Genomic DNA, 12,759 nt, shown 5'->3' with positions numbered 1-12,759 from the left:
GGCAGCTTCCTCTGGACAATGATTCGAAACCCAAAACTGCATTCCGTACACCGCACGGCCTGTTCCAATTCAACCGGTTGCCGATGGGACTCCACTCAGCGCCGGCAACTTTCCAGCGATTGATGGAATTGGTTTTGGCTGGGTTACAATGGGACTCGTGCTTGATTTATTTGGATGACGTTATCGTCTTTAGCAAAACATTCGACGAAAATCTACAGAGGTTGCGGGCGGTTTTCCTCAAAATGTGGGCTGCTAATTTGAAATTTAAACCCCAAAAATGTCATTTGTTACGCGAATCTGTGCGTTATTTGGGACATATTGTCGGACGCTCAGGTATTGCTACCGATCCCGCCAAAACGCAGTGTGTCAGCTCCTGGCTGACTCCCACCTCTGTGGGAGAGGTCAGGAGTTTAGTTGGATTCGCGTCGTATTACCGACGGTTTGTCGTGGATTTTGCAACGATTGCAAAGCCCCTACACGCTTTGAGGAGGAGCCTTCCGATCCCTCCGGGACGCGCTGGTAAAGGCTCCTCCCTTGGTTTACCCTGATTTTTCAAAACTCTTTTTGCTCAACACGGACGCGAGCAACACGGGTATTGGGGGCGTGCTTTCGCAGGTGGCTAACGGCGTGGAACGGGTAGTCGCGTACGGTAGTCGGGTGTTGTCTCCAGCTGAGCAAAGATATTGTGTCACCCGTCGGGAACTGTTGGCAATTGTTAACTTCATCCAACAGTATCGCCCATATCTGTACGGTCGGCATTTCACCATCCGCACAGATCATGCGGCACTACAGTACGCCCTGCGAGTTCAACAACCATCGGGACAATTGTCTCGATGGTTGGAGATTCTCCAGGACTTCGATTTCGAAGCTACGTACCGTAAGGGCGTTCGCCACACCAATGCGGACGCCCTGTCACGGATGCCAACCACCTCCGAATGCGCATGCCTCCTGGGGTCGGGACGTTGCAGGCCTCCGAGTGAGATATCCATTCCGGTCCTGGCGGCCGCCGCTGACGCAACGTCGATGACGGATTCGATTGCACAACAGGGAAAAGATTCCCTGTTGGGGTTGCCTGTTGCTGAATGGGGGCGCCTCCAGATGGAGGATACCTCCCTCCTCGCGTTGCGTCGTCGCGTCGGAAGTGCTGGGCGGGGGAGGGGTGATGTCGACTCATGGGAGATGGTCCAGGGTCTGTTAATGCATTGGGATGGGAGATCCAATCGACACCGGCTGGTGGTCCCTTCTGTTTTGCGGGGTAAGGTGGTGTGGGCCGCTCATGAGCGCCTCCTCCACCTGGGGACTCAAAAGACCCTCGCCATGCTCCAGCTAGATTTTTTTTGGCCGGGCATGACAAGGGATGTCGGGGATCTGTTGGGGTCATGTCCTCGGTGTGCGCAACGTAAACCACCAGCACATGAGTCTAACCCGCCTTTGCAATCCATCAAAGTTTCCAGGGTCAACGAGCTTGTCGCGCTTGATATCCTGGGCCCATTCCCCGCTACCCCCAGGGGCAACAGATACCTGTTGACCGGGGTGGAATATTTTACACGCTGGCCTATGGCCTGGCCCCTTGCCAACCAGTCGGCAGCAGCCATCGCGGAGGCCTTTGTCCAGGGATACGTCCTGGACAAAGGTGCTCCGGAGCGGCTGCTGACCTTCTTCTTCTTCTTCCTAGCGTTGTTCCCGCTGTGGCGCAGGGTCCGCTTTTCGGCATTGTCTTCTCCATTTGGCTCGGTCCAGGGCATCTTTAGGGGGTGCGTTGACCGTCTTCATGTCTTCCTTTATTCGGTCCATCCATCGCTTCTTCGGACGCCCGCGTGGACGGCGGCCCTCTGGCTCAATACGCAAGGCAGTCTTGGCCACTGATGACTCTTCACTTCGCATCACGTGGCCGTACCACCGAAGCCTTGCCTCAAGCATCTTGTCCGCAATGGGGGCCACACCAAGTCGCTTCCGAACGTCTTCATTCCTGACACGATCCCATCGAGTGAGCCCGAGGCTCCATCTGAGCATCCTCATCTCCATGGTGTGGAGAGCTTGTTCGTGTACAGTTGTGGCTGGCCAGCACTCGGATCCATAGAGTGCCACCGGTCGGACGATGGTCTTGTATATTTTTCCCTTCAGCCTATCCGGAATTTTCCGATCACAGAGGACTCCGGTGACTTGCCTCCATTTCATCCACGCCGCATTGACTCGTGACCTCACATCAGTCGTGATGCTACCATCTGAGCTGATGGTGGAGCCCAGGTACTTAAAGTCCGTCACTTTCTTCAGATCTTCTCCGTCAATACTGATGGTGCCGTCGGTTTGGGGGCCACACTCCATATACTCCGTCTTTTTGATGTTGAACCTCATCCCGTTTTCGTCCAAACGTTCCTTCCACAGGCGCGTTTGTCTTTCCACTTCTCCTCTCTCTTCATCTGAGAGGAGGACGTCATCCGCGTAGAGAATTGACCATGGAAGGGGCGTGTGCAGGTCGGCAGTGATCGTGTCCATGCACAGGATAAACAGGAGTGGTGACAGGGCCGATCCTTGGTGCACTCCAACGCTGATGGGAAATGGCGGTGATATGCCCACTGCACACCTGACTGCACTGGTGACGTTCTTGTATAGGAGTTGCACCCAATGCACGTAGGTTTCAGGGACTCCATGGGATCGAAGCGAGTGCCAGATGAGGTCGTGGGGGACCCTGTCAAATGCCTTTTCAAGGTCGAGGAACGACACGTGCACAGCTTGGTTCTTCTCTCTGTGCCTCTCCAGCAGGAGCCTCGCCGCGAATATGGCGTCCGTAGTGCCACATCCTTTGACGAAGCCGCATTGGTTGGGTGATAGGGTGATGATGTTTCTAATCCTCGTGTCCAAAACTCGCTCACAGATCTTCATCGCATGACACAGGAGCCGGATTGGCCTGTAATTCGAGCATTCTGCCACGTCCCCTTTACCCTTCCAAATTGGAACCGTCGTGCTGGTCGACCAGGCTTCTGGGACCTCACTGGTGCTCGTGATGGTGTTGAAGAGCTGGGTAAGGAGGGCAGCACCCTGCCTGCCAAGGATCTTCCAGGCCTCAGCAGGGATATCGTCCGGGCCAGTCGCTTTCCCATTCTTCGGCTGCTGACCGACCAGGGCAAACATTTTTCTGGTAAACTTCTCCAAGAGGTCTGTGAGCTCCTGGGCACGAAAAAAATTCGTACCTCCCCATATCATCCGCAAACTGACGGGATGGTGGAGCGTCTGCATCGAACCATCACGTCAATGCTGTCCCAACAGGTCTCGGACTCACAGACCGATTGGGACCTTCAAATTCAAGGGTTCTTGGCAGCATATAGAATGGCTCCCCATGCGGCAACGGGATTTTCCCCCTTCTTCTTGATGTACGGCCGCGAACCTGACCCGCCTGTTCAGACCAGCTGCAGATCTCAGCGCCGCGGGGTAAAACTAAATTGGCCGACCATGTTAAATTCAATATTGCTAAATTAACAGAGGCACGGGAGGCTGCTATGCAAAATTCCGACCTCCGCCAGAAGGCTAACGAGAGGCTCAGGCTGGGTCGGGCGCACGTGCTGCAGTGGAAACCGGGTGACAAGGCTTGGTTACACTGTCCACAGGTACCACTTGCAACCTCCTCTAAACTGGTGCGGCCGTGGCAGGGCCCTGTGGAGGTGGTTCAGGTTTTGCGGCCTCAGTGTGTACGCATCAAATGGGGGAAGCGGCGGTGGTTTGTGCACCCCTCCAGATTGAAACCGTTCGTTGCGGCCCGAGTTCCCACTTCACACACGCGTGGCCAGACATGTGGGGGGTCCGCCGACTCACAGGGTCCGTCTCCGCTGCTCTCACCTAACGTGCTGCCGGCTGTCCCGCCCTCAGGTGCACCGGGAGTGACGGGCTCACACCCGACAACCCCTCCTGGGGATGCCGAGGGTCACGCGGCAACGGAAAGTGACTCACTCGGACACGGACGGTTGCCACCCAACAGTCCGCCATCCGGGGTTGCCCCGTGTGACGGGCCTGCTGCAAGAACGCGCGCGAAAACGCGCAGACTTTTGTGATGCCCGGAGGATTGTACATATGTTGTGTTCATTGTGTGTTGTGTGTGTGTGGTGTGTTTTTCTGTAGATTGTATATAGGGTGCTCTTACGGAATTCGTATTTATTCGGGGGGGGTGCGTCGGGTTATTTCTCTTCTTGCTGTTGTGGTTCTTGTTGGTGTTCTTGTTGTTGTTATTGTTGAAAAAAATTGTGAGGCACACGCGGGTTCAAGGGGTAAATACACTTTTATTGTTGTTTGTTGCAGCCGGGACGGCTGCGAGCTGTACAGGGGGGGGTGATGTAGGGGTGTTACGGAGGGGCTGTTATACAATGGTATCAGACGGTAAACAAACACAGTGGGCGTGGCTATGTCGGTGCACAGGGGGGTGCTCACAGCGACGTCCGCATTGGGCAGCCTGGGGGGCTGACTCGGAGCTGGGATCCCCCGGGGCCCCACCCCTCAGCAGGGGTTTTGGTTTAAAAGGGGATGAGCCGGAGGGCTCAGGGAGAGATGTTGAAGCTAACCAGTGAAGGCTGAAGATCGTCGTAGATAGAGCCCTGGACTCCCCTGGATCGCCGCCCTTATCAGGGCCGAACAGGATCGAGCCAGCGGCGTGGTCCCGAGAGCCAGAGCCGGTGCTCTTGTAAGAGCTGGTCTGGGACTCCGGGTACCGTGAGCCCGACTTACCAGTGTCGGGCTAGCTAGCCTCCCCTAGCCCGTTAGTGGAGGACCCAGAGGTAGGCTAGGCGTAGCTAGAGAGTGTATCCCCAGTTAGACGGGTGAGGGGGCCGATACCCCCTCCAGTGTTGTATGTCAGTGTTGTGCTGTACCGACACGGAATAAATACGTGTGCCTCCAAACCCCGGCGTCCAGTCTCCTGGAACACTATTACACTAGTATAGCCTACTTGCTAGTTCTAGTTCTTTCCAGTGGCAAGTTGCTACATTTTTCACATCAACCAAAACATAATTTCCATTAATTTGCAGCCTGTTCTGTGCATGTTCGTGCTTCAATAAACTCCTTGAAAAAAGTGTTTTTTAAAAACAATGGTTTTATTAACAACTTCGTTCAATGTATAAAAGGGAAATCTGTGAATTTGTGTCTGTTCAAAATGTTTACATACTTCCTGACGTGCAACAAACTTGAAATTTGCCCTGTGGGTACTTTCCAGACTGTACACCATGCAAACATTATGAAAATTAACTTTTGGATTTTTGGGGGGGGGGGGCGCAATAATGCAGAGATTTTGCACGGCAAGTGAGCTGTGACGTCAAATCTGTCATTGGACCCGCGCATGTGGAAGCGTAACGCATTGTAGTGTAGTGGTTAGCGCGCCGCTGTGCTACGAACCCGGCGACCCGAGTTCGATTCCCGCTCACGGCCACCACCGGTGACGATTATTTGAACCGGTCCTGGGCCTCCCCTAGGTCGACTCAGCCTCAAACGAGTAACTGGTGTGGTGTGTGAACATCGCCACTGGGGAGACAAAGGTGGCCGGGCGTGGTGAATCCAAGTCCTGGGTGAAGCTGGGTAGTAAAGCTAGTAATTAATATGCCGTCTATACAAAAAATGTAATTGCTTGAAAGGAGCCACTTAATTGATGATTTAATGCAGGCATGCATTGTCACCGGATCTGAGTACATGTGCAAAATTTCGAATTTATTGGACAACAGGAAGTGGACTAACTTTTGATTACAAGATTTGACCACGACAGACACAGGTGAAGTTAAATAAAGCCGTTGAAAAAAAAGGCAATTTTATTTTCACAAATATGCTACTGTTAAAATAAATAGATATAGGCAACCGCAGAGCTTATGAATCGTAAAAAGAATACCAGCACAACTTTTTTGTGCTACAGACTGCCCCGTTAGTGAACTCATCTTCTGCATTCAGGGATTTTAGGAGAGTATTATTACATACGGTCAAAACCTAAGTGATTCATTGATAAAACAATTTACACAAGAAACATTGGAACATTTTTTCAAACGAGTAACATCCAGAAATGTTGATGTTTACATTCACAGAACTTTTTCAAGTACTGAATAAAAAAACGATCTTTAGCATAATTACATAAGACACCCAACTTCCTCTAATGCTACATTATCCATAATAGGGGGGAGGGGAAGGTTGGGTTAGATCGCGTAAATAATATTGGTCGTGAAAGCCTTCATGTTAAACGTACGCTACATCATTTAACACGATGTAAGTGCATAAAAAATAACATTACATGGACACCATCATCATATTACGTGGACACCATCACCATACACAACTGTGAGAAGGATGTTTGTTGGTCTCTTCCTGAGAACAAAGTTACTTGAATTTGAGAAGAACGTTGCATTTTCTGCTGTCAAGGTCAGTTTCTCCCCTTGTGAGCGTTTAGAGTTGTCCTTGTTTTTTACTGAGGGACACGTCTTGTGCTTTGGCCATATGCTCGCCTCAATGGAATTGGGCATACACCACAAGCTGGGCAACATCATTAATATTCAAGCTGCCACGCCACGGTATGGCTTTAATGCCCTTTATGGGCAATTAAGCCCTGTTTGGAGACTGTTAAATGAAATTATGACTGTAGCGTTTCTCCCCAATGGGATGTATATGATGGCTGTATTTGTATCGATTATTTTGGTTGACTGACTTCGCCAGAACAAACCTGGTGTGTCTATTGCAGTTATTGTGTGGAAAGTACACATTTGTTGTTTTCATGAATGCATTATGTTCTACCGTATTTGTCAGAAATTACACTTGCATAATGTACAGTAGCACATTCTATCTTGTTGTGTACGAGTTTTGGGTGATTGCTAAAAACTCGCTGTGCATCAATCAGTGAGTAGCATTCAAGGTGCGCATTGGCAATCAGTTGTTTAGGTTATGTACAATAACCTTTTTGCTGATTAAGTCTGTTTAAGTGCCAGAGTATTTTATGATGGCCTCCGATATCAACCAGTGTTAAACACAGTTCTACCAGTAGGAATGTGAAATAACTTCCAGTGTCTCACAGCCTTCAAAAAAGATGCAACCCAAAAAACAAAACGTCTCTCACACACACTCACACGTAGGATGTGTGTCCTAGACCATGGTGACATTAGCATGGCAGCCGCACATCACAGTGATGTCTCTAAAGCACTCCTGAAAGTCAACCTAAACCAGCCCCCCACCCCCTTTGTCTTTCTTGTTGACGAAGTTTACAATATGAAACATGCAGCCTCGATGCGCATCAACGAGACGGGAGATATTGGTGGTTTTGAGTGGCTCCTTCTTTCAACATTAACAATCAACGAGTCTGCTTCATCGCATGACTTGACACCCTTCCCATTTTCCTGCTTAACTGCTGCAGTTTATGAGGGAGGTTGTTCTAATGTTGGTCGTTTGCTTTCCTTATTTATTCTATTCATCCGTCTGTTTACATGTGTATGTATTTTACATATGGGGAGCGGTCGTGTAGCGGTTAGCGCACTGCGCTATGAACCTGTCGACCCGGGTGCAATTCCAGCTCACGGCCAACACCAGTGACGATTTTCTGAACCAGTCCTGGACATCCCCTAAGTCGACTCAGCCTCAAATGGGTACCTGGTGCGGTGTGTAAACATCGCCACTAGGGAGACAAAGGCGGCCGGGCGTGGTGCTGGCCACCCACCCCCTCGTGTGCTGTGCCGGCCTTCATAGGTGCTCGCTCACAGCACTTCCTGCTGCAGTCTGTTAAGGCTGTCTGTGTTTTTTTTTCTACCCCTAAATACACAAGTAGACACATTTCATTGATAGAAGTTCGATAACCTTGTAATACCACTGACACAACTATTGTTTGTGTTGTGTTCATTGAAAGATTTTAATAATGTAAAAAGTCATTGTTACGTTTAACTTTCTGGGCTCTCTATTAATAAACTATATTTTTTAAAGTGATGTTTGGCGTTTGCTGTGAGCAGGATGTCAGACTCCAAATGAATAATATACACAAATATCGCCCAAAGTCTGGTTCTTTAAAATAATAAGACGTTTGCTCGCGTTTATTTTTTCTTGTGTGTTGCAGGGAGTGAAATGGATCCAAATTGAATACTTCAACAACGCCATCATCTGTGACCTGATTGAGAACGTAAGGGTGTACGTGTGCGGTGACTGTGGGGTACCTAGTCCGCTATGTTGGTGCACTGTGTGTGCTTGCGTGTGAGCATGGGCGAGTGGTAGTGTAGTGGTGTGTGTGTGTGAGCGCACATGCGTGTGTATGTGTGTGGGGAGCGGTAGTGTAGTGGTTAGCTCGCTGTGCTACCAACCCGGTGACCCGAGTTCGATTCCTGTTCACGGCCAACACCACTGACGATTATCTGAATCAGTCCTGGGCCTCCTCTAGGTCGACTCGGCCTTAAATGAGTACCTGGTGCGGTGTGTAAACATCGCCACTAGGGAGACAAAGACGATTGGGCGTGCGTGGTGCTAGGCCACCCACCCCCTCCATTACAGTAAGAGCCTTCATATTAGTTACTCGCTAACAGCACTTACCCCAAAAGTCTGTTAAGGATATACGGTGGTTGTGCTAAAAAATGCATCTCTGGTACGCAAATGCATGCCTTGTAGTAAAGTACTCCATGTAGAAAGCGGGATTCCACATCAAGTATAGTAATTATAAGTACGTAATTTAACGAAAGAAGGCTTTTGAGATACGTTAGGCCTAAAGAAGGAAGCCATGCTCTGGAAAGAGATTCGATGGAGGGCATGAATTATGGACAACGGATGAGAGCACATGTGAGAGTGAGAGTTGGGATGACGCTGGGAGATGCGACTGCACACGATCATGAGAGATGGAGACTGATCTTGCATAATGCCTTTGAGCATTCGGGATGATGATGAGCCAGAGGCTTAACTAAATCTCATTGCTCTTTTATTAAGAGGATCTTGCAGAATGTATTTGTATATTTAGGGTATATACAAGTCATATAATTTTTGTTATAAAAAAATGTCGGTGTCTTTTTTATTTTAAAAGCACTCAATGAAGTGGTTATACTGATGCATTTGTTTATGGGCTTCTGTGTGGTTTTCATCGACCTTATATTTGGGGTGTGTGTGTTGGTACATGTGTAAATATATAAATGTGTATACGTTTGTGCTTTAGTGTAAGTATGCACACACACGCGTGTGTGTGTGTGTGTGCATGTGTATATGCTTGCATGTGATCATATAAGTGTGTTTTTTGCACAATATTTGTTGAATATTAGAAAAGTACATGAACATAATAAACTTTAGTTTGATAAGGTTTCATAAAAATGAAAAAAAATATGTGATCTGAATCGTAGTCATAGGTTATTTGAACAGTATTTAAATTATAGAGCGCTGTATTATATGCACATGTTGATGTGTGAATATGAGCAAGCATATACATATTCCATCAGTATTGGTCTGTGTTTGTGCATGTGCATATTAGCAAGAATGTGCATGCCTACGGATGTATTTGTGTGTATGAGCACATTTGCAAACATGTAATTACGTGTATCCTTATCATACATTTATATAGCGCCTTAACCAAGGTGATGTACAGTGAACTAACTATGGTACAAGATGCTTAGCGAGATCCAAAGAGATAATTGGATGGGAAATATGTGAAATGAGGTGGTGGTGGTGGTGGCGTTGCGTGGAATAAACGAAGATGGAAATTAGATGAGTGGATTGATGATGGGTGACCATGGGAAGTTGGGGACAGGGAAGGCGTATGCTCATGTGTTTGTGTCGATGCCCAAGCACATGAACGTATGTTCATGTGCTCAAGATCCCGGGAAAAATGATCATTTATAGTGAGCTTGGATTTTCACAGGGCATCAACAGCACGGATCACTGGAGGAAGACAGTTCCAGACTTACATTGATGGTCGAGGAGGATGAACGTGTCTCTCTCTCTCTCTGTGCAGCCCCAAACTGGCATTCTGTCCATGCTGGATGACGAGTGCATGCGTCCGGGCAATGCGACTGACTCCACCTTCTTGGACAAGCTCAACGACATCTGTGGCAAGCACGAGCGCTTCAAGAGCCACAACAGCCTGAGCACCAAGCGCTCGATCAACAACTCCCTGCTTTATCGGTGCTTCTGTGTGGATCACTACGCCGGCATGGTGCGCACACACACGCACATGCACTCAGCGCGCGCACTGAGTGCATTCAGTATACAGCGCGTCCCTAGAGCAAGTCTAATTCGAAGGAAACAAACAATTAACAAAAAAATGTTATACAGAATATTGACAGTGGTGCACAAACATCTATTTGCGATGAAGATGGACCACTGGCCAAAACGTTACCCATTTAATGTTTTTTTCCGTTTTTTGGCCACGGTATTATTGATGGATGTATTGAGTTTCTTTTCTTATTATTAACATGCATGTAGTTGTATGCGTGTATGTTGAACGTCTTTCGCACTGTGCTAATCAGAGGTGGAAGGATAACAAACTAAATACAAAAAGCAGTTTTCAAGAAATGAGTTTTAAATCTAGAGTTTGTTCTGCCTGTGGAATAGTTATAGTGGTGTAAAATCTGAGCTCCATGACCTCTTCTTTATGGTGGGTGAGCCAATCGAGTGGGTAATTGTGAACCAGTATTGAAATTGGGTTCAGTTTTCTACATGTGGAGTCCTGAATGTCGGTTGTGTTTGCACAACTCCAATTTTAATATTGAAGTGTCTGTGTTCGCTCTCGAGCATTGCGTCGTGATTGGTGATGACCTCCACTGGCAAAACCAACTTCTGTTCACTTCAATTTTACGCACCCCCCCAAGTGCTGAGCGAATCCCCAGATATACTTTATGCGGTTGCTCCGAAAGTCAGTGGAACACCTAATGGGTAAAATCCACATGTTAAAATCTGGTTATTACATTGAGTGTACGAATGTCATTGAATTGCTAGACACGAGGATGGCTGAACATTCTAAAACTGAGAAAAATGTGCATGGGTTATATAATACCACAGTGTTTGTTTTTTCAATGTCATTTGAGCACTACTTTTAGTAGAACATAGAAGCATTGCCGTTGTACATTCTTCAAGCAAATAGTGTTTTTTTTTAATACTGGTAGGAACCTCCTGGTTACACCAGCCCACAGGGGATTATTGTGTCCGTCCGTCCGTTGTGCATCCAAAAATGGGAGGGGTGGGGCTGGGTGGAGAGGGGAGGGTGGGGAGGGGCTGGGTGGGGAGGGTGGGGCTGGGTGGGGAAGGTGGGAGGGGTGGGGCTGGGTGGGGAGGGGCTAGTCACCCCGTGGTGCCCTTATAAAACTCAACGTTTAACCTACTCACGCCGGCTTGTGCCCACCCTCACAGTCGGCCACATTTGCGGAATACACCACGCCGCCGTTGACCCTGGCCATTGACCGAGCAACCCAACGTACCTACTAGCTCCCTTCGCAGGAATGTGTTTTTACAGTCCTCAGACGGTGAAAAGAGATTGTGTTTGGAGCTTTGATTACAAATATGAAAACACAATGTGGGACACATTCTTTAAACTCAAGCTTTCATAGAGAAGCCATTTTACAGTTGATTATGCACATTGCAACGCTGTAGAATCTTGTGTTGTGGGTTCACTTACTGTCAATCACCTTTCGTTTCTGTCGCATTTCATATAAACGATCATCAGCTATCACTATGCGTGCATCAGTCACCTAGTTTAATGTACTTTGTCATCCAGTATATAATTTCTGAGCAGCCTTCAGCTTCACAATTTCATTCACCGAAACACCATCGCTGTAATTCAGTGACTATCATTCAGTGTTACCCAGTGAAACATCACCTTGATCACCATCACAATACCTCAACGTCTGTAATCGTAACATAACAATATTCTGTTCGATAATTGTTTTTTTACCATTTTATCTGGCAACTAAACTGACACCTTATTTACAAGGAGTCATGTTTGCATTGACCACAATACCTGCGGTCAGAATGCAAAAAAAAACACAACTCTGATCATGTATGCACTGTCCTTGAAATTGATTGATCCACACCCGAGACAGCTTTTATTAGAGCCTAGTCTCACATGGTGTTGGACCAGATGACGCCAAAACCAACGATCATATTTTGCTACTGGCAAAGGAGGTTCCAATGGTGGAATATTCTGTTCACCACATATTTCGCCATCATAACCATCAACCTTACAACAGCCATCATTGCCCTTCCTCAAACCTGTGTTCCTTGTCTGAGATTTTGCTTCCATTTCGGAAAGACTCACAGTGGCGGTTGCCCTATCTGTGAGTCATCCCCTCGTCAGCACAACTATCAACTCCAGAGAAGTTTTACTAAACTGTGTTTTGTAAAAAAATGTGAAGCGACGAGCAATCTGCGAAGAAACGCTGCTGCTTCTCGTAATCCTCACTGCACGGGCATCCGTGTTGGTTTTAATGTGGTCCTGGCAGTCTCCATTGTGTACACATTTCTATTAAACAAATGTCACTCGGAAAGCCATAAAACATTTTTTTCCAAACAGCCGCTCGTACATATAGTTGGATTTTTTTTTTACGCAGGAAAACCAAGCACATTAAATGTGTTTGGCTTTTTGTTCCATAAGATCATAACTCACGACAAAGAGATTGGAACAAAAGAGTTCAAATAGAAATTACGGTTCAACCTTCATAATGCAGGAACCTTCATAGCTTCTTGTTCCCCAAATACATTAAGGGAGTAGTGGTGTTGTGGTTTGTGCACTGCGCTATGGATCCAACAATTGATTCCTGGTCACGGCGAACATCAGTGGCGAGTGATATCGATAATGAT

At 47.7% G+C, this 12,759-nt stretch overlaps 1 protein-coding gene across 3 annotated transcripts in view; it reads left to right on the top strand.

Annotated features, from left to right (window-relative positions):
* LOC144720356 (unconventional myosin-Ib-like) overlaps positions 1–12,759 on the top strand; it is a 119,753-nt gene that overhangs the window by 68,499 nt on the left and 38,495 nt on the right. For all 3 annotated transcript variants that reach the window (XM_078597089.1, XM_078597080.1, XM_078597072.1), the window contains exons 15-16: positions 8,054–8,116; positions 9,920–10,120. In XM_078597089.1, the coding sequence (XP_078453215.1) occupies positions 8,054–8,116; positions 9,920–10,120 (264 nt within the window). The remainder of the gene's footprint in view (positions 1–8,053; positions 8,117–9,919; positions 10,121–12,759) is intronic.

Source organism: Lampetra planeri, chromosome 1 (genome assembly GCF_965212315.1).
Source record: "Lampetra planeri chromosome 1, kcLamPlan1.2.h2, whole genome shotgun sequence".
Taxonomy (NCBI): domain Eukaryota; kingdom Metazoa; phylum Chordata; class Hyperoartia; order Petromyzontiformes; family Petromyzontidae; genus Lampetra; species Lampetra planeri.
Note: the sequence above shows the minus strand (reverse complement) of the source record. Positions and strands in the feature narration are given on the sequence as shown.